The sequence below is a fragment of the Notothenia coriiceps genome, unplaced genomic scaffold (assembly GCF_000735185.1).
Source record: "Notothenia coriiceps isolate Sejong01 unplaced genomic scaffold, NC01 NC01_scaffold00031853, whole genome shotgun sequence".
NCBI classification, from domain to species: domain Eukaryota; kingdom Metazoa; phylum Chordata; class Actinopteri; order Perciformes; family Nototheniidae; genus Notothenia; species Notothenia coriiceps.
In genome coordinates, this window is record NW_011364554.1 from 995515 (window position 1) to 1020614 (window position 25100).

General features: G+C 40.7%; 4 protein-coding genes across 4 annotated transcripts in view; 1 reads left to right on the plus strand and 3 right to left on the minus strand.

Moving 5' to 3' along the window:
* cnot3a (CCR4-NOT transcription complex, subunit 3a) overlaps nt 1-6933 on the minus strand; it is a 10667-nt gene extending 3734 nt beyond the window's left edge. The window contains exons 1-13 of the mRNA XM_010788524.1: nt 6786-6933; nt 6117-6172; nt 5890-5957; nt 5697-5771; nt 5487-5576; nt 5272-5400; nt 5066-5161; nt 4733-4946; nt 3045-3293; nt 2840-2945; nt 2297-2438; nt 1502-1601; nt 639-837 (exon numbers count right to left, since the gene is read on the minus strand). Of these exons, the coding sequence (XP_010786826.1) occupies nt 639-837; nt 1502-1601; nt 2297-2438; nt 2840-2945; nt 3045-3293; nt 4733-4946; nt 5066-5161; nt 5272-5400; nt 5487-5576; nt 5697-5771; nt 5890-5957; nt 6117-6141 (1493 nt within the window). The 5' untranslated portion in view covers nt 6142-6172; nt 6786-6933. The remainder of the gene's footprint in view (nt 1-638; nt 838-1501; nt 1602-2296; nt 2439-2839; nt 2946-3044; nt 3294-4732; nt 4947-5065; nt 5162-5271; nt 5401-5486; nt 5577-5696; nt 5772-5889; nt 5958-6116; nt 6173-6785) is intronic.
* Nucleotides 6934-7398: 465 nt separating this feature from the next.
* On the minus strand, nt 7399-11715 carry tfpt (TCF3 (E2A) fusion partner). The gene is made up of 7 exons (XM_010788525.1): nt 11510-11715; nt 10320-10421; nt 9631-9753; nt 9331-9401; nt 9181-9250; nt 8618-8776; nt 7399-7949 (listed from the first exon to the last, which is right to left on the minus strand). The coding sequence occupies exons 2-7, from the start codon at nt 10419-10421 to the stop codon at nt 7875-7877; spliced, it is 600 nt and encodes a 199-aa protein (XP_010786827.1). The 5' UTR covers nt 11510-11715; the 3' UTR covers nt 7399-7874.
* A 36-nt stretch (nt 11716-11751) lies between these two features.
* Nucleotides 11752-13000, plus strand: ndufa3 (NADH:ubiquinone oxidoreductase subunit A3). The gene is made up of 4 exons (XM_010788526.1): nt 11752-11828; nt 12070-12144; nt 12587-12664; nt 12804-13000. The coding sequence occupies exons 1-4, from the start codon at nt 11822-11824 to the stop codon at nt 12893-12895; spliced, it is 252 nt and encodes an 83-aa protein (XP_010786828.1). The 5' UTR covers nt 11752-11821; the 3' UTR covers nt 12896-13000.
* A 631-nt stretch (nt 13001-13631) lies between these two features.
* Nucleotides 13632-24758, minus strand: LOC104960461 (brain-specific angiogenesis inhibitor 1-associated protein 2). Its single transcript, XM_010788527.1, has 15 exons — nt 24336-24758; nt 22112-22252; nt 21921-21996; nt 21737-21823; nt 21091-21152; nt 20825-20896; nt 20512-20649; nt 19863-20015; nt 19485-19661; nt 18346-18973; nt 17718-17922; nt 17425-17487; nt 16809-16977; nt 16630-16673; nt 13632-16176 (listed from the first exon to the last, which is right to left on the minus strand). Exons 2-15 carry the CDS (start codon nt 22157-22159, stop codon nt 16104-16106), a joined length of 1995 nt encoding a protein of 664 aa, XP_010786829.1. The 5' UTR covers nt 22160-22252; nt 24336-24758; the 3' UTR covers nt 13632-16103.
* Nucleotides 24759-25100: the final 342 nt, after the last annotated feature.

Here is a 25100-nt window from a genome sequence, read left to right on the forward strand (position 1 = left end):
TGATACGTGACGGGTCTGTAAGGAAGAGGGAGAGAGCGCTCCGTTTATTATCCCGTGCTTATTGTAGTACTGTTTACTTTTGAATAATGTAGTTAATCTACTATAATTAGTTTGTTTAATATCGAATCATATCAATTTGTTTTAAAGCTCAATAAATAACAAAGAAGACCTTTGACCGGCACTTTTCAAATTTTGTCAGGAAGATTTCAACTTTAACGGACATGTTGACCGGCAAAAAATTATTCTAACGGGAACTCTGATGCTCTGTGCAGTACAGGTTAGCTCTGAGTGTTAGCGATGCTAATGTAAACATGCAACGACCATATTACGTCCAAAACAGTCGGGCATTGTTTCTGGTAGGGCCGTGGGTGTAAAGCCAGCCTACATTTCCGATATTACGTCATATCGGACGCAAATCTGGATCAGCTCCGTTGTAGCCCCGTTTTTAGAGATTTGGGTACGGAGGAAAAGAGAGGTTTTAATTTTCTGATGCTGCGTGTATGTATAAAAGACATCAAAAAGTGCATTTTGCATGATAGGTCCCCTTTAAGTAGGTCATAAAAAAGGCATAGTATCTATCACTTGTCAATAAAGAGAAACCCTGCGTCATCACTGTGTGTGAAATGCTTTGTCCTCACCTGATCCTCTCCGAGTCCGAGGGGTGGGGCATGTGCGTCCATGCTGACTCCTGCATGGCCTGCTGGTAGAGCTGGTCTTTGGGGAGGGGGGTTGGGCCGAGGGGACAGACCCCTAGCGAGGGGGGAATGCTGACTTCCGACACGGACGGCTGAGGGGCGGCAGGTGTGCCGGGCGCCGCAGACGAACTAGAGAAGATATCTGGAGGAATAGAGGTGAAGGATTGAGAGGATAGAACACACTGAAGCAGCTCACTGCCACACTCCTGCTTCCTCTTGATGTAGGACATGGTTTAATAAACAAGTACATATATTATTATAATATGTGTTACAGGCTTTGTATTTGTTTATATATTTATATTCAATATATTTTCCATATCAATACATTCATCTCAATATATGTACATCTTTTAAACAATCATTTTCATTATTGACTGAACTTGAACCTTGTTTTGATTTAATCATCAGATTAAAATTAAAAGGTAAAAAAGTAGTAATGATGTCTTAAAAACATCTACTTATTATTTTACTTGGTCTGGAAATGGTATAAAAAACAAGAGAGAGGAAGCAACTGTATTTGTGAGGTGGTAACTGTAAATGTTTAAATATGAATTGGAAACGTGAAATACATTTCAGATGGCCAATTGATCAATAGCTTTGGTGCTTTATGGGTATTTTGACTCTACTTCTCCCAGTACAAGCTGCTCTGGAGTTAAAACATCACCTATTTATCCCCAATGAAATGTAATGGTGAGTCACCTACACTTCAGTAATTAGTCAGTGTTCATGTGGTGTACAGAGTAAAACTATGAGCTTGTTGTTCTGCACTAACTCAGTGTAGAAAACAAGATGTCTGAGCGTCCGACCTCTCTCTGTTAGGTGCAGGTTGGGGATCTCTCCATCCAGACCGGATCCCAGCGCTGCTCTCTCAGCCATCGCCTTCAGAGAGCTGAGAGGCTCGGGGGCCTGAGGCGGGGGGAGAGGGAGACAGCATGAGGACAGGGTGGTGGACCGAATTCAATGAAGTGGGGAAGAGAGAGGAACATCTTTGGTTATAGACACACCCTACCTTTCTTGTAGTTAGGTGTGTAGCTGAAACAGACCAAAAGCTAGAGAAGGGCAATTCCCACACACTGTTGTTTACTTCCAAAGTCACTTTTAGAGATACAACGTTTCCTAAGGACTGAAACATTGTATCACTAATACATTTCATGCAGAAATTCCCTCTCTTTCTTCTTACTAAGGCACCTAACTAAACTGGTGAAAGACGCACTGATACAAAATTCAGCTACTAAATAAATTAATACTAATCTTTTTTTTTTTTTCTGCCACAGCTAACGCATTGTAAAACAATATTGTTTAGTACATTCTATACCGATACAGAGAGTTGGGTATATACTTTGGTAAGTCCAGATATATCGTGACATTACGACCTAAATGCAGATAATACTAACTGGAGATCACTTTTTCTCCCACTGTCTGAAAGCTGTCTGAAACCAGCATGTTTGTCTTGTCTGTCAAATGTCTCCATGTCAGCTACAAACGCCTCAGATACACCTGATTATAAGCGTTGTGGTTCACGCCTCAAAGTGGGTCCTCCTTTAGACCAGTATGTGACTCTAACAACGTGTACAGCTCTCTCTCACGCCCCTGTCCCTCACCTTGAGGGCCTCCGAGGCCTGTGTGTAGGAGTGGGGCCCGTTGAGAAGACTCCCTCCACCGGGTGTGCTGTCAGAGAACGAGGGGGACGGAGAGCTGGGAGGCAGGGTGATGGAGCTGATTAAACTGGAGCCGTTGTCCATCCTGCAGCAGAGCGGGAACAACAGAGACAAGTTATTACTAACAGGAACATGCACAAGCACACTATAATAGACATACACACTCTCTAGAAGTGAAAGCACACTCTCACAGGCACAAACACTTCACTTGAGATGACTGTCTGACTTTATTTATTCCTCCGCTCATTTCTTTCTCTACCAACCATCCTTTTGTTTGTTTCTATTATAACTGCAGCTGCAAATATCATAAACAACTCAAGTACTTTTGGCCCTAACTGACTCCACACAGCTGCTTTCCTTCAACTACACACATCTTATCCATGCACATCCATAGTTAACCCCTCGATGTTAATATTATATATGTTGTTAAAATAAGTATAAACAACAACTATCATGTAAAGAATAAGTGAATAAGGAAAAACGTACGGCTGACTGTTTGAAGAACTGAGAGACGAGGGCTGGCTGCTTTGTGACTGGCTCGGTGTGCTTAGAGCTGATTCTGTCGAGTTCTCTGCCACTACAGCACTGTAACCTGAGGGCCGGAGGGAGAGGTTAGAGAACATCCTTTCTGAAGACAATGTTGACTTAAACAGATGAGTAACACAAGCCCAAGCGCAACAAGTTAACATACTTGTGCTTCCATTTTGCTTTAGGCCACTTGGTGGTCGCGCAGGAGCAGCATTCACGCCAACATTCCCTCCATTGCCTCCCATCATGCCAAGTGCTCCGGGTGTCGTGCTGACAGAACTCGGGGGCAGCTGAGAGGCACCGGGGGCTATATTTTGCCCAGGAACCAAACTCAGAATACTCGCACTCAAAGAGTTGTGGGCCGGGCTGGAACCAAGCAAGCCGAGCCCCAACCCCGCCCCGTTGGTGGTGACTCCACTGGAGCCAGAGGGGGGGATGGAGGTGCTGCTCTCGGCTGAAATGATGGACTGAGTGATGCTGCTCAAACCCAAACCTCCTGATGCTGCCTGAGCGTAGGGGGCCGGGGTGGAGCCTGAAATGAGCCCTGCCATTGTGTTTAAGGGGGAGTGGTGGCCGCTAAGACCCAAACCAGACATTTGGTTGACACTGCTGGTCCCCGTCAGGCCGATATTGCTCAAACCCAGACTCAGCCCGAGTCCCAAACTGGATGCCGGGGTGGGCATGGATATGAACTGTGATTGAGAGATGGGAGCTGAGGAAATGGGTGTGGTGGGTGTGGGGAGAGAGGGGGCATGTGAGCTGGGAGGAGGGGGTGGCTGGGCGGGCTGGGGGTGTTGTTTGAGGGGACAGAGGGTTTTGTCTGAGGTGGCTGTTGCTGTTGTTGCTGCTGCGGTTGGTTTGGTGGCAGAGGCTGCAGCTGTAGTGCAGGTTGATGTTGCTGCACCGCACTGCTGAAGCTCCCTATAAGACTGCAGCTGGGTAGAACCGTGGGAATGCCTCCGATAACACTCGCCATGGACACGAGGGAGGAGGACGAGGAGGACCCCGAGGTCGTGGAGGACGAGAAGGAAGATAGCAAGGATGGGGTGCCGTTCTTCACAGGCGACTGAAAAAGGATACCAGAAAAAAGTATTTTAGACAAAACTGTTCAGAGGGCAGCTTCAGTTGAGAGAAGTCAACTAGAAGTTTAATGGGAATGATGTACTTCCATGTATGCAGATGATGCTACAAACTAAATCAAAAGTCTCCAACCATGAGAGAGAAAAAGTTTTTCCATTTCCAACCAGAATCCTTCAGCCTCTGTGGCTCTCAGGAGTGAACAGCACGGCACTAAACTGTTTGTCTACTGGCACAGTACGGAAGAGAGCCTCTCACCTGACTAACTTCACTGTCTGTCGAGCGTCCCCTTTTCTTATCGTCCTCTGAGCTCTCCTATAGGAGAAGATACCTTCATATGACAATCCACTTTTGAAATGTTGATTCAGCAAACGAGTCAGTCGATTACAACACAATGAGGCTTATAGAAGGTTTAACAAATGCAAAACTTTAGAGAAAGATATTTTCAAAATGTTGTCAGAATGTGCTTTTTCTACCCAGCATCCCTTTGAACATACTGACCCAGATGTTCAGGCTACAAACACAATACTTACAGCAGTGCAAGTGGCCGGGGAAGGAGGAATGGGTGAAGAGGAGGTTGTGGAAGTGGGAGTGCTGCAGGATTGCAGGAACATCTCATCATCCAGAGGGCCCTGACCCGACGGAGAAGTTGTCACTAATGCTGATGTTTACAGAAAAGACAGGACAAAGACAAGGGACAGATGTTTCCATTATAACACATCTGTTGTCTGGATGAATGCATCAGGGTAACATCACACAGTACTCTCTACTCACGGATGTCATCCAGGTCTAAGTCGTCGTAGATGAACTCATTCTCCTCAAAGTCCGGGTCCTGAGACGAGTCGATGTAGTAATCAACATCATCCTTGATCTTCAGGATTGAATCCACCACTATAGAGTCATTGTCCAGCATTCGTAAAATGGTCTCCAACATGCGAATGTGGAATCGATGCCTTTCAACCATTCGTTTGAGCTCCTCAATGCGATCCTGTTCCATCATGAAAGACACAAAGCATGTGTGTAGTTTGTGTTCGAGGAACAGACTAAATATCCACTCATTCTTTTTGTATACGGAACAACATATTGAGAATGAGACGAAGGACTTACATCTTTGTCGCCCTTCTTTTTTCTTGTCTGAACTGAAAGAGATTCTATCTCACTTTCAAACTGATCCACCTGCATATTGAGAGTGTCTATCGTACACTGGGGGTGAGAGAAAAGAAAAGAGTGTTAATGCTTTTATCAAACTGCCTATGAGGAAATATTAGGCCTCCTAAATGAGCAATAGGTATAGATAATAGAGGACGTATTACCGTTAGCCACAGGCCCGTTTCCTCTTTTTCCCTCTGAGCTGGATCCACTTTCTGAGCGAGCCCCAAGCCTTCTTTCGAGTAGGCTTTTGTTTTTGTTTCACGTTCCACCACCTTGAACCGCTCCATTTGCTGAGGAAAGAAACATGGGGCTTGTTAAGTTACTATACAATACTAAAACTATAATAAACAGGACAAGTAAAAGATGGAAAACATACCGTCTCTATTAGTTTGCGGTTTTCGACTAGCTGCCTTTTGTCTTTGATCTCGTTTGAGGCCACCCATGTTTTTATCTGATCTCTCAGTCGCTGGGAGGAGGACAGACAGGGAAAATATTTAACCACAATAGCAAATGTAATAACTGTTGACCAAGAGTACAGATAAAGAAACAATGTGAGAGAAAATGCGTGTTCATTCATTTATCTCACCTGTAGTTTTTTAATCTCTTTCTTGAGGTCAGCCTCGTATTTTTCCTTCTGGTTTGCATTGGCTGCATTATGGAGCTAAAATTGTGAAAATAAACAAAGATATCTTGGTATCTGCAGCGTCCATTTGATCAAATAGTATAGTAGTAATAGTAGTTTTATCATAGAGTATCAAACAAATGCAAAGATCTCTTACCTTTTGCCAGATGTCTTCAAACTGTTCCACACCTTCAGCTACTTTTTTCAAACATCTGTCGATCTCACCTGTGGAGAATCAATATGTGGTCCAACATCATAGTGTTAATCTGTGCAACACCAACAACTTTTGAAGTTGCGGTCAGTGTAAGTCTCTGTGCAGGATGCTGGGCAGTGTGATGGATCATGAGCATCCTCCTCACTGATGAGCATCACCAACAGTCTTACCTTGAAGTTTTCTCTTGTCAGCCATGGCTCTGACTACGACAATGTCCACATTCCGTCTGCCACGAAGACAAATATGTAAAGTAAACAAAATGTGCATTCAAAAACCCCACATCCTCTCAACAGAGCATCGGTTTGCAGAGAGTGAACCTGACGTTACCTCCAGCTGGCTGGACAGTTATATTTAGCAGCACAAATAATGTTATCTCTAACGAATCAAATAATACTTTAAACCAGAGCTTTTGTATGGTCGTTGATCTATTGCAATATTTTACTAAACGTAGCTGATCTCGTATGACAAACATGGTTGTCAGCTAAAATTAGCCACCTAGCCAGCTAACGTTAATACTAGCTGCCAGTATCTTAGCTCGTCCACCTCGCTCGGTACCAACCGGCCCGTTTCAAAACAAGTACCACGGAGCACACTGATGGATGGAAATAATATTCATGCATCATAATTGTGGGGTCCAGAATAGCTTTTATATGGTGGGCTTGCGTTATGAAATGCACAATTTATCAGATTCCGTTCTAATCTTTAACCTGCTAGCTAATATGGCTAACTGCCTGACTAGCTAATGCATAAAATGCTAGCTAGCCTGCTAGCAAAATTTAGGAAAATGGGAAACTGGGTCAACCCGAGAATGTACATTTATAGCTGTATGCGACATTTACCTATGGTATGGGCTTTCGTTTGTCTTTTTTCAAATACAGCCAAAACTAATTCCAAAAAGTCTTCTTTACTTCCAAATTGTGTTTTCTTTTCGACAAGCTGGCTCACTGTAATGTAGCTGAAGATGGACGGTAGCTAAAATCCCACCTCCGTTTTTAGATACCGCCCTAAATCGAATCTATGAAATCTGATTGGACAAAGCTCCTGTCTGTCACTCAAAGATATCCGCTAGAGTAGGGCTCGTTCATTGGCTGAGCGTCCTGATGGAGTATGATGGACAAGATAACAAAACTGAACCTGAAATCAGACATCCACAATTGTTCTCTGAAACATATCTATATAGGGGGTTTACAATACATTTCAGAAAACGTGTTATACAAAACATAATTGTCTTCATGAAATTAATAAATCATTAATTCATTAATCAACTGAAAAGTGTTTTTTTCAACTGCCAGAAATATCCACTTCAGTGGCACCTACATCAACTTTCTTCCATCTATATTCTTTATAAATCAAATTTCAGAAAAGTTACATTGACAAAAAGGATCGTCTGCTTCTGGTCAAAATCAACAAACATGATTAAATGCAGACTTTAAAAATGTTGACAATAAAAACATGAAAAACATACAGTCCAATTGCCAAATAGTCATTTATTTCAACAGGTTCTGAAATAAAATCATGAACCATAATATCAATGACATTATCCAGGGAATCAATTGGGAAATCTATTAATAAACACAACTTTGTAACTCTAATATAAATGTATCTAGTTTATCAAATAATTAACAAACAGCCCCATGTATTACAGTGTGCAGTTGGCCAATGGTCATAATTATGCATCGTTATCAAATAAAAGTACAAAATATTTCTACGGAAAATAAAATATACAAAACAAATGAATACTTGTACCAAGTGTACAACATATCGTTTTATCTTACAATGGTACAATCGGATCACAATGTTAAAGATAAACTAAAACAGTGCAAAACCCGGCGGAGAGGCAGCGTTTCTACTGAAGAGTTAATGAAACGGTGTGCTCCTTCTGCATCATCATCATCATCATCGTCATCATCAGGGCCACAGTTCAATGATCAGTGAGACAGAGAGGTCGGGCTGGGCATTTCTCCAAACTGATTCTCTGCCAACACTGACATGTCTGCTTCAGTCTGGGAAAAGAAGCACACACTCAGTCAACAGAAAATCAACTATGCTTTCATTAAAGGATCAATAGGTTATGTATGGGCATTACTTTAGTTAAAAACATCACATCGCGTGGCAGAGACATCTACTGATATTAGCATGCTGTCGTGTAGGAACACTTTTTCTTCATGAGTCCAGTTTGACCTCGGTCCAACATAAACCCTGGAGGGCTCGTCAGCCACGCTGAAGGTTCATGGTCTGTACACATTGATTCATAGTTTATTTTTAGTATTAAATCCAAATTGGCAGTTTTCAAAGCAACTATCAAAGCAAACATAGGCTGTAGAGACCTTGGTTAGTGGATTAAACAGAAGTTTGATTGTATTTTGTGTATCCTTGCCCTGCTGCTATTTTTTATTTATTTTTTATATAACTGATGATTATACAAGTTCATGGACCTAGTAGCAGCATTACACCAAAGCATAATGCTGCTCCCTATTTGGAGAATGTGGCCTGGCGTTACACATTGCATGATTCATAACATCCATCTGCATTTCAAACCAACCATTCATGCCTCCATAACTACATAATCATCCAAATCACACTCGCACAAAAGAAACATTCAAGAAACTAACTGATGCATAAAAGCTAAAGGTATGGAAAAAAAGCAGTCCAAAAGAGTTTTGACTCCTACCTGTTGGTCTTTATCTTTTTCTTGCCGTGGTATTCTGTGTCTTTTCCTCTTTGGCAGCGCAGCATGAGGCAACGCAGCAGACGAGGAGGAACCTGACACACCGTTAGGCCGGTCATCCTTCACTCCTGCAGCAGGGTCTAAATGGACTCCAGGCTCATCCTGAAACAAGGTACACATTTTTTATTTAAAATGCATTTAACAAGCTTGAGCATTTATTATTAGTACATTAAACAAATCAGCAGACCAGCTGGGAAACTACCCCGGCATCTTTGTGTATATATTGGGTTTTGGTCATCTAAACTCAAATATCAACGGAAATACTAAAGTACTTAATTTTCCATTTAAGAGAGGTGTATAGTTTTGCCCCATACACCATAACAGGTTAACCCGTACATGGTAAAGTGCTTTAGTCAAACACATGAATACAAATGTCTTTCTCGTGAATTAGGTCAAAATCTGGCATTGAAAATAATTTACGATCAACTTGCAGATGATTATTTAAAAAAAACTGGGTTATTTTCTTTAGAAATGTATCCCATTCAACAACATGTCCATTTTCTCACCTCTAGAAGTATAGTGAGCTGGGCGTTCCTGTAGTCGTCCCCATGAGCATCTAAAGTCTTCATGAGGAACCTGCAAGATTAACATAATCTTCAGACGGACCATCGGGGGGGCAAACGTAGAAAGTGATTTACTGTAAAGAGGTTTCGTACCGTCTCTCCTTCTTCAAGCGTCGTGTTATTCTTTGTACTTGATGAAGGCGACCAAGAATCTTCTGATTCACCTGAAAAGAAAAAATACACCATCATGCCTGGCCGGTTTGAGTTAAAAAAAAAAAAAAAAGGTCATATTGCAAACGGCATTTCCAAAAAGAATAGACAGTCCTGTGCCTGCATTTTATTTTCTAATTGAGTGTTGGTTTGACACTAAGATAACAAGGAACTTAATGACAATAGACACAAATATGAGCCAATTGCATACCCTTTGACAATTATATGTAAGCTTGCACACACCTGTTCAATGTCTTTACATCTCCTATTCAGAGCCAGATATTTCCTCTTATCAAGGGCTCTCCTCTCTTCATCGTCCTGCTCTGTCCCCTCCAGCAGCTCACTGCCTCCCGGGCCCAGCTCCACCTGAAGAGAAACATATCATGGTTTTTGTTTTGATCTGAATAAACTTTCTGTGTCATTAATGCATACAAAAAGTCAGAAATGTACTCCAAACCCAACAGGACTTCTTTTTTTTAACACTTTATTTATTGTTTTTTCCCAAACATAACACAATAACAGGAGAAAACCCAACAGATCCTTGCTCCACCTACTAAGCTAAACCTGACAACTTTCATATAAGACACTCTTAATTAAAATATTTGGACATATAATTCATATGTAATAAAGACTAATTAAGTAATTTCTGTCACAATCATAACATTTCAATGAAATTGTGGCATACATAGGTCAAATTCAGAGTATATTTAAACTAGATCAAGGGTGAGACTCGAGCTTCGGTCCCTAAAGACAGAGATTATCAGACCAATTTAAATAGTGTATTTACTCTCTCTTACTCTAGCTAAGGTGTTGTTAAAACTGGTCATATTTGATACAATCAGTACAAAGACTGCTATGTGTAATACTTCTCATGACTTTGTGGCAAAGGGAGCACTAGCTACCAGGCGTTACAACATTAACATTCACTTTACCTCCCCTGGTCCCAGCTCCACGCCACCAGGCTCCAGCTCTGCCTCCAGGATGTGTCCACCGAACAGAGGAGGCAAAGCCAAACCAGAGAAATCCTCCATCATCTGGGAAGGAAGACAGAGAAGATTCATAATACAATTCATGCAGATACAATATGTGTAGGTAGTAGTACAAATCTCCTGTAACAATAGCACCAATTGTGATGATTGTTTATGGAGTGGAAGAAGTAAAAGTAGCCATACTACAGTGTAAAATAGCCCTGCATTAAAACTCTTAAGTTAAAGTACAAAAGAATAAGCATCAAAATACATTTCTAGTAGCCAAATTACTCATCATGCAGAATGATAATGTTATATTAATGGATCATTTTTTGGTGATGCATTATAAATCATATAAGGGTTGATTTATAGTTTGTATATAAAAAAATCTAAATATGCAAATCTATTAAATACATGTAGTCGAGTAAAAAGTACACTATTTGCCTCAGAAATGTAATGGAGATCAAATGTAAAGCATGATAGTATGGAGGGATTCAAGTACCTCAGGAAAGTAGTAGGTTAGAGTTACGTTAACGCTCAGAAGGGAAAGCCCTGCTATTATCAATGAAGGACTGTCGCACTAGGAGATAACATGCTGTCTCCAGTGGTGGAATAAGTATTCAGATTCTTTACTTGAGTAAAAGTACACACACAAACTGTTAAAATACTACATTTCAAGTGAAAGTACTGCATTGAGAATGGCACTCAAGTAAAAGTATTAAAGTAAGATTAGGGAAATGTACTTAAAGTATCCAGGGTAAAATAACTAATTGTTAGTATTTTAATATTTAAAAAACGTCTTAGCAAATTTGCTAACAATTCATCTCCTGTTAACCCACTCATTGTTGCAGTTACTTAAACATAATGTTGGATGGTTTAATCTATACCAAATATCTTTTTTTAAACACACTGTGTTGTGTGTCAAACTATGAATTTGTAAAGTCACTACTAAATACATCTGTAAAATAAATTTAGTGATGTAAAAAGTACAGAATTGTCTCGCAATGTAGTGGAGTAGACGTATGAAGTAGTATAAAATGAAAATAGGTAAAGTATAAGTACCTCAAATGTGTACTCAAGTGCAGTACTTGAGTAAATGTACTTAGGTACTTTCAACCACTGGATACATCAATCTACATAGTAACATGACTTACATTTATGAATGAAAGGTCCAACAGCAGTTGCTACGGGTTACAACTCCTCTACAAACCGTTTTAACGGTCAAACTGCTGCATAGACTGTGTATTATTCTTTGATGTAAACAGTCAGGCTAGCTAAGAGTGTTTTCTCAAATTAAACTGAGCTAAAATCAAACGTAAAGCGAAGGAAGAGCAGTCCTTTCGTTCCATTCTCGTCGATGAACGAATGTTTTTGTGCGACGGGCGCAGAAATCATACGTCAGTTGTTAGTTACTACATTTCCCATGAGCACACACGCCTTCTGGAGTTAAAACTACAAAGATCAACATGGCGGGTATGTGACTATTTGGTCCTCTTTTATGCATTGTAGCTTTTAGAAATACCTCCATGTAGCATGCTTTATTAATTAAAGCACTTAAACTACCCTGATTATGTCTCCGGGTTATTTTAAGACAATGGTTTCTATTCTAAATGCCTCTTAAAACATGACCTTGATGTGTTGCTAACGGTGGCTAACGTTAGCTTCCGTGGGTTGTCAGCTGTGGAAGATGTAACCTGTTTGTGTTTATCTGCAGCAATCGGAGTGTTCCTGAAGAACGTGTGGAATAAAGAGCCCGTTATCCTGACCGCCTGTACTATTGGAGCGTTTGGTAAGTAACCAATGTCATTTAGCTCAGAAATGTGTGGGATAGAAAGAGAGACAGCATTGTACAGCTTGCTTTGGAAATACTGTACTGAATGAACAACATTAAGTATAAAGATAATTACAAGTATCCCAGATATGGTCCATAGACTGATAAAAGTAACCAAACAGTACAAATGAGGTTGAATATAATAAAAAAGGCAAGTTGATGCCTTGAGATGTTATTATATAAAGTGTGATCGGAGCAAGTTAATGGATACAACTTAAATCAGAACTCACGAATGGGAGTACGGTTTGCTCATTTTCTATCGTTTTTGTTTATTTATGAGTTTTTTTACAAGCCATGTTTTTTTGTTAATTGACCAATGTAAACACAGAGTTCATAACAAAGTCTAACTAATATACTGTATATGGTTAATACTTTGTTTTTCCTATTATTATTGTTATAGGGGTGATTCTTCCATTTATCAGCCCATTCACAAAGTACTCGACAATGATAAATGCATCTGTGCCGTACAACTACCCAGGTAAACAGTAAATATTGTTTCATATTTGAGTGTAATTGAAAAAGGCTGCACAAAGACCCTGTTTTATTAAAAAAAAACATTTGTTCAAATCTTGTCAATTGAAATATTAAAGATTGTTTCCCTTTCTACCCCGATGCAGTCCCTGTGCGAGATGATGGAAACATGCCTGATGTCCCTGCTCATCCGTCTGAACCAAAAGGACCAAGCTTGGAATGGCTTAAGAATCTTTAACTTAACATTCCCACGATAAAAGCGAATGAGGTTCCCTTTGTTCACCCGAGTCTGCAGAGCTGCTCCCCGTATCAATGTACTGCAATAAAGATGTATTTAATTCTACTATTGGGTCACATTTTATTTATTTATGTTGAGAATTGATCCAAATTATAACTCCAAGTTATAATTTCCCACAATTAGACTGTTGAAGTTTGAACAAAGCTCAAAAGTGAGGTCTTAATTATTTTCACACGCCTTTTAGAGTAAACCTTAAAATGACCATACCTCATAAAGTTTGCATGAAATATGTTTGACCTTCTCCAAGACAATTGCTGGATTGGTAGACCTAAATCTCAAAACCTAAAAATTAGAACCAATTAAAACCGTCTATCAGGAAAATGACCAGGCATTAGGATTTTGGTTTTATTTTTTTCAGAGCAGATCGTGAGAGTTTTGAAACTAAGCTTCGACACAACCCTGATCCTTCAGAAGAGGCTTAACCTGACAAAGCTGGAATCAGACCAACACTCCTAAAATATGAATAGTTTGTTTCATACCAGCATTATTCTACTTGCAAGAGTAAGAACAATATGCAGACCGGTACTGCATGACGACTCAGCTGCTACAGATAAAATATGAAATTGGATAATTCAGATATTCATTTAAACATCTGTACCTGTGTCGCTTCATGCATGCACTGCGTCCTCCCCCCCCACAGACAAACTCAAACATACAGAGCAAATGTGGACAGATATTTCTTTCATAGAACTTTTATTTCACATCACATCAATATTCAGTGTTTCACGTAAAGAATGTCTTCCTCAGCGTATTTATCATAATATAATATATTTTGCAGTCATCAGGATTTCATGTTATGCAATATAGAGAACTGACAGACACATCTGTTTACATCGCTTCATATTTGAAACGTAACGAGGAACTATGAATAGATGTTAAAACGATATTTCACTTTGGAAGAAGAGTTTTGGACTTTGAAAAAGTTCCTGTTTAAGCATCTTTTTTCACAAGTTATGTCCATCTGCAGTATTGATGAGAGCACAATGTACAGATTACAAGTGTTTTGAGACATTTACACATACTTTCTGTTCATGTACACAACACCCACACATTTGCTATTGATTTTGCAATACATCTTTTGTTACATATTTATAATAGTTATATTTTTAACAAACTCTTTATGTATTTCTTACGACACATTACACACTTTGCATATATGCTTTATACTAGCTGTCTGTATTAATGTCTACACTCTGATTTCTGCATTTTTTTAATGTATGCACTTCAAGCGCAAAATCATGTGTATTATAATATTTTTCTCATTATCGCTAGCCTTAAATGTCGTTAATGTTTTGTCCTTTATATGAATCACTAATACTGACAGTTATAACGACCCCAGTCCCTGTGTCTAGTGTCTATTTAAACCAATAATGCGTCACTTTGAATGATCACTGTGTTATTTCTCGTTCAGAATCGGAGATAAAAGTTTAAACACCACAACTGACATGCGCAGAAGGTTTACAAAGTCAAAATGTTCTACCAAAGTGAAATATCATTATAAAAATAGTCAAATAAAAGTCATACAATCACACATGTTTTATGCACTATTTACAAGTATGAATAAGCATTAGCTCTATCATTTTGTGGTCACCTTTATATATGATGCCATACTACTAGTAATATCAATGCTGTTAGAGATGATTTACTACAACCCTTGTGGGCGTTATTTTGAATCTTCAAGGTGCTAAAGACCACAGAAGGTATTTACAACAGAAACACAAACCATTTAAGCTACAGAATATTACTTTGGATATCTCTAGTTTACCATTAACACTGGCTAAGACAGTGGTCACATCCCATTATGCTTTCTTCATCACTTTCATAGGAACATTTCCCCATTTAAACTCAATCCTATCATCCGTCACAGCTTTCACATCTCTCGGAGATTCTGCTCAGTCTGATTGGTAAACATTCAGCTACAACTAGCCTAGATGTTATCTAGCTTTAAATCTGTCACTGAAAAGGAATCAAGAAGACATCGAATCCAAAGCACGCAAATCTCTCTTTCTTTACACATTGAGCCCTCCATAACATGCTACTTTCTAAAAACACTTTCAGTAATAACCCCGTCCAAAGGTTCAACAGTTTGTCTGTGGAGCTCATAAGCTTTTCTGTTTCTGCGTTTTAGAGGACTTCAAATATTGGACCTGGGAACAAACAGGTCTCAGTCATCAATCATTGGAAAAATCAAATTAAGGGTTGTTGGGTTGTTACAACTTATTTTGAATCCATATACAAAAGAGTATTACTGATTCTGGCACTATTACTGAAAGTTGGATTTTACTCTCGACCTTTTGACGTTTATGTCAAAATGCAAAAAAAACACAACATTTCCTTCTATCATTTTTTGCCCTTACGCCTTGTCTTATAATTCTTTCATTAGGTAAATAATTCCACTAATCCAAATATCTACTTTCATAAAATGTTTATATGTAACTTTACAGTACATGTCATGTTAACGGGCAGAAGCAGCATAGCCCATGTTTAGTCATATCAACGTAAATATGACACAAAATAACTCAATTATTAGTAAAATATGCCAGGACTCTATCAAATAAACATTTAACTAAAAGGTAAAATGTCACCTTAATTGAAACCTAAAAACAATCTGGCAGCTTTTCTAAAAATATAATTTTGTAATATCACTTTAAAAGTAGGAGCCTGTCCTCTTACTGTAACACTTCATGACAGTGAAACTTCACAACCTGCTTTTAGGAGCCAGTCCCTAAATCAGCTCAACAAAGAAAACTTTTTATCTGGATATGGCACAAAAAACCACTACAATTAAGATTATGTCGAGAAAGGAAAATTCACTGTTACACTGTAAGGAATATAAGAGGCACCTTCCATAAACCAGGAAAAACATTACAATGTTAATTATTCTGAAAGAAACAGTTAGTCAATCTGAAACACTAAGCTAACAGCCAAACACCTACCTTCTGTTTCATTAAAAATAGCCTAGATTTATGTATAATTTCACTTTCAATTTTTCAGACATTATAATGGTCTTTTTTCAAATGAACAACTTCATCCAAAGTAAAGAATCAACATAAATCAATGTGAAGTTTCCAGGATTCAACCTGAGGTTTGCTGGACTGACAGAGACCACAGAGAACATGACGCCACCGCCGCAGCGGGAATAAAACTCTTACTCAATGATGGGAGCTGAGCGATCGTTGGTGACAGTTCTTCTGAGTCGAACGTGGGCAAATGGATTGGCCCTGAAAGGAAAAATCAAAGGTATAACAATTGTACAATACCAACACTGATGACCAAAGGAGTTGCCCCACCAAACAGTAAAAACAGCATGGGGAAATGCAACAAACAGGTATAAATAATAAATATGTAAATGTACACTTTCAAGGTAGCTGAACAGACTCTCATAGTTTTTAACATTAAGTTACACTTCAAGCACTAACGCTTTCAAACTTTGTACCGACCCGGTAATGTTGTTAGCATTTAAACATTTCCTATTGAGCTATTATTTGTTGGAATCACTCCTATTAGGATGGAAATAATTGTGCCAACTTAAACTATTATTTTATTTCTTGTCTCACACTTTTTAACACGCTGGCTTTGAGTTTAAGTCAGATATGACTAGCAAATTGACTGTGACATGTACAATTGGTGAAATTACCCTTTGATGACAGCGCCTTTGAATTGCTAAAACTTACCTTGAGTTTGGGGAGGGTGGAGGAGAAACCAACTCAGCAGTGATCTGTAATGCAAAGAAGAGATAATATTAACGGATAATTTGACAAATTAAAGACATCTGTATCTATTCCATTAACAGAGAGGCTCAGTGGGGAGCAGACTTTGACCTTTGACCTCCCAAAGAGTTCATGTTTCTGACCTTGGTGCTGTCGGCCATGCTGAACGGGCGCGGGCGGAAGGTGCTGACCCTCTGGGGAGGAAGGGAGTGCTCCTCCTCTGATTCGGGGGTGAGGGCCGGGAGACCCGGAGACACCAGCTTGTCGAGCTGGCCGGTGCTGGTGCTGTTAGCCTTAGATAAGAAGAGAGAGCTAGAGGAAGGTCACGGAGAGGAAAAAACACAAAGGAAACATGAGTCGAGAGAATCTGTTCTTGTGTCAAATCCTCAACGAAGCTGTTGGTGTTGGAAATGAACTTGATAAGGAAACAACGGTGGAAATACTGAGAGGGCAAATAGTTCCATTCTGCAGCTTTTGTGGTTTTTCTGTATGTCTGGCATGAAGCATGTTTTGGATATCTTGAGAATACATATGTGAAAAACCATGGTTGTCACATAAGTTTCAACATAAATTACCCCAATAAGTTTTCTGTGAACCCACTGATGTTATAACTTCCTACTTTTAAAAAGTTATGTTGATACAATGACCAGTAAAACTACTAGAGCGAAGTGAATGAAGCATTCCTGTCAATAACAGAGTCAACGTTTATTGACAACCTTAAAGATCTGCAGTATCACAGTTTGTTCTTCTTGATCTTACCTCTCCAGGTGATCGAGCGTGTTGTGGTATGACTGCGTGTAGGAGAAAGGGAACCAGCCTTTCCTGTGAAGGAACATTTTACAACATGAGATCACTAATGAATAATAAGCAAGCGTGTCAAACAGCAAGTCAGGGTTGTGTGGGATGAAAACAATTCTCCCTCTCCATTGTCTTACAGCAATATACTGTATCTGTTAACCTTGTTTTCTGGCACTGTGTCCATTACAGCGATGTTAAGCATTATAAGGTGCTCTGAAGTGAAACAGCAGATCACAGAAATGTATTGAGCATACCGTCCGGTTCGTTCATTTTGACCGTAGTGCCACCCGTCTCTGGCCTCAGAGATGAGCAGGGAGATGTTGTCACCAGGCAGGAAGTGCAGTAAACAAGCCCCGCCTCCTGCGCCGCCGCCTGCCTCCGATGCTCCAGGATTGTGAGCGAACATGGCTTCCACACGATTGGGTCCAGATAAAGGCAGCAGCCTGGGGAGACTGGAGCCTTGGTAATGGAGAAAGAGAAAAAAGTGTCACATATTGGGGATTTGAAATGATGAATGCGTGTAAATCCAGCGTTATTGTAATTGTATCTTCAGATTTCAGCTTGAAAGTTTAGTTTTTACTCTCCATCAGCTGTGTTTATGAAGTTACTGCTAATGCAAACACTTTCTGCTACTGCTTTCAATTAAAAGCTTTATAAATCCACACGTAAATCGGACCTTGGCCCGCCACACTCTTCCACCAAGTTTCATTACAAATCTGGCCAATAGTTTTTCTAAATCGAAACTGAGTTTTCTGCTGTAGTAAATGTAAATGTCCCCTCTGTGGGACAAATAAAGGTATTCTGATTCTGACTTGCTAGGGGGAGGGCTAAAAAGGGGATTTAGACACTAAAATATATGGAGGACAAATCATCACATCTTACCCTGAAATCCACCCAGCCTCATCTCACTGTTGGGTCTCCTCGGCAGTGGAAGTGTTGCTGTTGCACTGATGTCCGCGGTCTTCAGCAGCCAGGGGTTATGAGACAGGGTGGAGGTGTTGCTCCCCCCTGGGCCCACCTGTTGGTGCAGTAACTGCACAGGAGTCATGGCCCGGGACAGAGGGGCACTGTGGGGCAGAGGGGGGCTGTGAGGAGCGCTGTGGGCGATGGGGAGGGTCATGCCATGCAGGGGGCCACCGGCTGGAGAGATCTGGCTCAGAGACATCACTGTGGAGGGGATGAGGCTCGGGGAGAGGTTGGCTGTGTGGGCGGCCAGCAGGAGAGAGCCTGGCTGGGCTGAGCCGCTGGACAAAGTGGGGGTGGAGGCAGAGGGGCTGCTGCTGTTGCTGCTGTCAGGGAGGGGGCTGGACAGAGGGGTGCTGCTGTGCTGAGGAGACGCTCCTAGGGATGAACCTCCAGCAGCTCCTCCACTGGAGAGAGAGCTGAAAGTGTGGGGGGAGCCCTGAGGAGGACAGCCGTCACTCTGGGAGGAGGAGGAGGGGAGTGAGCGCTGCTGGGAGCGACTGGAGTCTCCGTTCATCAGGGGAGGGACTTCCTGAACTGAGAGCCTCTGAAAAATCAAGGACAGATATCGTTAACTATCAGAAATTAAAAGTCGTTGTTAAAAATGTAATTTAGTCGTGGTCTTACTAAGGTTTTTAGCATTTAAGAGTACTCAAGACATCTGACTGTCTGGTGACTTCAAACCAGAGTTGGCCAAATCAAAAGAGACCTCCTACCTTGAAGTTTGACACTAATGATTTGTGACTTGGACTTTAAACCTTTGATTTGGAACATCATCTCCAAATGATAAAAAAAAAAAAAGAATCAAACTAATAATCAGCTATTGATTATTAGCTGTTCTTAGTTCTATAATGACTATTTATGGACTCAATTAAAAAAAGTGAAGGACTTGGGAATGAACTCTTAACTTCATAGCCAGGCTTCAGGAGTTACCAAAGTCAACAACTAATAATAGACTTGTTTTGTGTGTTTCATACAATGAACCCATGTAATCCAGCTGAGATTAGGATTAAGTCCAAATAACATATTTTAACCATCTGACAAATGAATGACCTGACCTGTTCTGGCTGAGCAGAGCCAATCTTGGTGTGGCGGAGGACCTCGGCTATCCCTGCAGCTCCTGAGCTCTGAGGCGCGGTGTGGCGCAGCAGATTCAGAGCGCGCTCGGGGAGTTTAGTGGGCAGTGAACATGACTGATGCCACGAGGACAGCTTCTGTGACAGAAGCTCTCTCACCTGGATTATATTCAAAAGCAAAGAAAAACACTTAAAAGATTAGACTTTTCCCTGTTGGTAACAAATGAACAGACCAAAACCATCAATGCATTTTCCTTCAGTACTTTATAACTTCTGTGACACCCCAGGCCGGGCAAGTTCAAAAATATCATCTTTTATTTTTCTGAAATGCTTAATTAATACGTAAATGCATATGATCACCTTGGAGTGGTAGTTGACGAGCAGTTTGGTGACACTACACTGTCGATCCACCAGGAAGCAATATCGTCTCCTTTCCTCAGTGAGCGCAGACTTGTATCCCGACGCAACCAGCGTGTCCAGCTCGACCTGACGACGACTCATTAGCTCCACAAACTGAAGGAAAAGTCAGAGAGGTTTCACTGCAAACTTTGCACCTTCCTTAATTAACAATCACATGCGTACATGTAGTACTCAAGGATGACCTTTAACGCACATTGTACGGAGAGGGGAATATGTGAGATCATTTCCTGACTGTTGCACAATGATAACATAATCCAAATCTTAAAGTGCTACCCTTTTGCCCCGCTGACCTTTCCTTACAACGATAAACCCTTTCACCCTCTTAGATCCTTCATATTTCTTCCGCTGGAGGCCTCCGCGCTAAATTGCTTGTTTTCTGAAGAATCAGCTGAGGCAGATTGTTTTTAATCTCACTCACACTGATCTATTTCTTACTCAAATACTCACAGTTATGCTATGACGCTGAGGGAGATGTTTAGGATATTTATTTAGGAACTGTAGTGAATGTTTCTGCATTTTGCTAATAAACCTGTTCATTAAATAGGCTATTTGTTTCCGTCCATATGGAGCTGCTGTGGGCGTCTCATACCTGCATCTCTCTGTCTCCATATTTGTTCGGGTGGCGACTGCCCTGACTCTTCCTGCGGAGTTTCTTCAGCTGGGACTGGCATCGCTCAATAGACTCAGATTTAGACCTCCGATCACTCTGATACTTCTTCAGGGTGGCCTGAAAGGGAAGAGGAAAAAATGATTTATTAACAATGTGTGATGAGACGAGAGCTGTGCTGCTGCACTTTTATTCGTCAAGCCACATTTACTTTAAAATTTTATTCTGTTACATTCATTTGAAATCATGCTTTTGTTACATTGTATAAAAAGTGATTCAACTTATTTCAACTTACTGTGAGGTATTTAATATCCAGTTCCAACTTCTGCTCCAACTGGGCGAGCAGCTCAGAGTGAAATAACTTTAACTGTTGATGGAAAAGAGCCACATGCAACCTTTAAACATTATGAATATGAATGGATATCCAGTAAGTTATGAGTTAAAACACTATATTTTGACTCAAAAGAACAGTTTTTTGAGCGTTTTGTGATGATTTAAAAAATATATCCAGATAAAAGATACACATAAAGAGGCATTTTCCACAGCTGAGTCGAGTCTTACCACGTCTTCCAGCTGCACCTGAATCTGTCTGTGGACCTCGGCCATCTGAAACAGTGTGTCTCCTGTGAGCAGCAGCACAGCACAGGAGAGGGAAGGCCATCAGTGTTACACACATTTGATGTTAGACAAGCTTGCGATATGTTAGAGTGCATCTTTAACCCCATGCAGAACATCTCAAATCTGTGCTCTATTAAATGCTATCCACATCATGACACATGCATGAGCACGCCTCAGTGAAAAAGACATAAAACGTTCAGTTTTCACACAGTTTCTCATTTACAGAGTGTCGGTCAGCTGTGAGCCCCCCCCCCCCTCTCAGTCACACAGCACTGTAGTATGCGGTGGCTGGCATCTCGCCCTCCACTCTCCTGCCTGCCTCCCCCGCTGTTTTCAGCATTACAATGAGATCATGTGGTGTTGTTAATCTCCCAACAATGACCCTACTCTCTCCCTTTCCCTCTCTTCTCTCCCTCTCTCCCTCTACATTTCCTCATTCCCTCCTGTCTTCATCTCCTCCCTTACCAACGCAGACTATTTTCAACTTATCTCCAGCTGTCACGACGACTCTCTTAACTTTATTAGCTCCAACACTAATTCATTTTTATTTCCCCTCAGCACGGTGCTTCTCCACCAGCCGCCCACTCACCCAGCTCTTTGGAGCCCTGGCTGTCGCTCGCCAGCTCTCCAAGTTTCACCAGAGCATCAAAGTACCCTTTGGCCGCCACAGTGACTCCTGAAACAAGAGTTCATTTTAGGAAAAATAAAAGAAATATCCTGTTCAGTAATCCATACAAATCAAAGGCGAGTGAATGATCCTGTATTTGACTGACCGGTCAGGGCTTTCTCGTAGTGTTTCCCCATGGTCACAAAGTTCTTCAGACTGGGGTTGAACTGGTCCAGGATCCCCTGTTACACACAAATAAATGACAGGCAGATTATGACACTCTATTCTTACTCATTTCTAACATTTTACTATACTGTATTAAGTGTTTGTGCAGACAAATAGAGAGAGGCGTCATACCTTATATACATTTTCTGTCATCTTGTTGACCTCCTCGGTTCGAGACATTTTCCTTTTCTTGGTTTTGTGCTGGCACTGTGTTTGTTGTGTTGTTTATTTCTGTTGTTCTGGGCCCTAGGCTTTATAGCAGACAGCAAACCCCTAAAAGAGAAAAGACAAAGAAAGAAAAGTGACATGAGTAATAACCTTTCACATGGACTCAAAGGAAAGGAAAATGCCAAAGCACTTGTTTGTCTTATCTGTACCCAAGCTGAAATTATTAGTCGATATGCTGATTAGTTAAAGGGCAGGAAATGTAATCTTTTCAAAATGTTCAATGTTTCAAACTTGTTATAAGTTAGAATGTGCTGCTTTTTTTAATCAAACATTATACTAAATGTAACTTATTTTTCAATGTGGCTCGATTGTGGGAAAACAAACAAGAAAAACATAGATTCCATAGCGGCTCTGGGAGATTAAATAATCAATACAGAAGAATTATGTTAATAAACAACGACAAGTGGCAAATAATTGTGAAGGCACACATGTGCAGGAAATCTCCTAAAATCAGTTTACTAATACATCGTAGGAAGGTTTAAAGTATCATAACCTCTCTCTAAGGCTTCCCTGCACAGAAAGTGCATATTTGAAATTATACTTGACTATTCAGTGCTTGCACTTTCTCTATCAAGTGTGAGATTTAAATCAGCCAGAGGTCTTTTAAGGCCATCGAACCATCACACCAAGTGATGAGGGTGTCTCACGGTCCTGGGTTTTGTCTGAGGGCAGCAGTGTTATATTCACATGGATCTTATTTAGGCTCAGCTGCCAGTTTCTGCATTATCAATTCACCACAGTACGGCAACCACAATATTTCTCCTAGATTCGAGAGCCAGACGAGTTATACCATCTCAGATAAGAACAATGGGCTCCTCCAGTCCGAGTCACAGGTGTCAGAGCACTGAACAAACACGCAACATCAATGTTTCCTCGGCAGAGAGGACGATCAGGGGGGACTGCTTCAAGGTCGAGAGGTTTCCATTCTGAGTTGAATGGTAAAATGCTCATTTGCTTTTCACTATGCAGTCCTCCTTTGTTTTAACAACAAAATGATTGAGAAAACGTTGACCCAGATCAACTAACTGTATATGAAACAAAGCTAACATTTCCACACTGTTGCTCATTAAGGCCACCCGGGTGTAGACTGTAATTTGTCAGAGGAGCTGTGAGCAGGATAACTCAGAGAAGAGGGAGCTTGATCATAATGCTGTCTGATTTTAATTAGTTTGAAGCACTTGATAACACTGCACATACTTTCAAATGATAAAATATATTAAGGCTGGATAAAAGGCATGTTTGAATGTTTGTTCAGCTTCTAGATGAAATAAAGTGTTGCTTGTTTCCGGATGCAACAGGAACAGTCTGCAGGTGGTCTGGAAACTGATACAGAAGGTGCATTCATGTGCCCTCTTCACATATCTTCCAATGATTTGGAAGCAAACATTGCATTTAACAAAACTGTAATGTCCCTAAATTATGAAAATATTGGTGTGATCAGCAGTAAAAGCATCTGGAACTATTTGTACAACTTATTAATCGTTATTCATTTTTAAAGCAAAAGTGCCCAAAAAATTATTGTTCCCAAGTTTGAGGATTTGCTGTTTATTTCTGTTTTATATGATTGTTAAGGTGAATATGTTCTGGTTTTGGGATTGCCGAGTCATTTATGATGGCATTTTAAACTACTCTGACATTTTCCAGTTGCAGCCCAAATGTCACTGCAGCATTTTAATTGCCAAAAACTGGCTGAACCAAAACAAAACTGTATTTAAAGGACTCATGCATGCAAAAATAACTTTGCATTTTTTGTGGTATTAAATGTTTCTTGTCCAGTGTTGTGGCTTTCAGAAACTGATCCATTTATTTATTTATTGCATTTATCCAAAGATCAGTTAATGGTGCAGCATTGCAGCTTAACCAGTACTGATCCGTGTCTTCCACTCCATCTCATTTCATCAACTCAATTAGTGAGGAAAAAGCAACTACACAAAAAAAAAAGTCCAGCAATGTGTTGCATTTAAACACGAATAAATACAACGGGTAATATTTTTTCCTGAGTAGAAAAAGCACCCTGTAATTTGCCTCGACAGTGCAGCTGCTACCTGTTGATCTCTCAGCTCCACTTCCAATTTGTAAAACAGTAACACATAATTCGGCTACTTAAAAATAAATAAAAGTTACATACCTTTTCTGAACTCATTGTGGGAAACGATAAAGGCTTCCTGCGCGTCTTTGAGCATTAAATGAACGGTACAACACCCCCGCTTTTCTTCCCAATAGGCTACTTTCCCTCTTCGTTAGTTAGTGGGGGGTTGTTTCATCCAGCAAGGCAGTAAATCTCAGCTCCCCTCCACCCCTTTTTCACATGCCTCTCTTCCCTCCTCTCTCTCACACTTTCTCCCTCTCTCTGCCTCTCTCTACTCCCGGGAATCGGGGTCAGGTATTTGGTGCCGTTCAGTACCTCTCCTCATTACTGAGCCGATTATCAACATGCCTTCACGCCCGCAGAAAAACCGGACAGAAAACGCAGCGAGTGAAACCCCCGCCCAGTGCAACCAGCTCCTCCGTCAGCCTCCCTTTCTGTGTCTCCCTTTCTGTGTCTCCCTCTCTCTGTCACTCGGGCGGAATAACAATGAGCCAACGGGACCCCGGATGAATGGGAGCAGGAGGAGAATAATGACTTGAACTTTTTAAGCCAAAGACAGAACAGGCCTACCACTGGCCTACATTCACCAGGACCATCACACATAGGGCTGCTGCCCATTCTCACAGGGGGGACACAGGGGGAGGAAGAGGAGGAGGACGGGGCCTGCACAGCTCTTTAGTTACTGCAGGAAGCTGCTGGGAAGATTAAAGGCTAATGTAACAAATAGAGGTGCTGGAGAGGAGAAGTTAAAGTGTCAGGGTCAGTGGGGAGTTGATGCATTTACTCGAGTACTGAACTAAATTA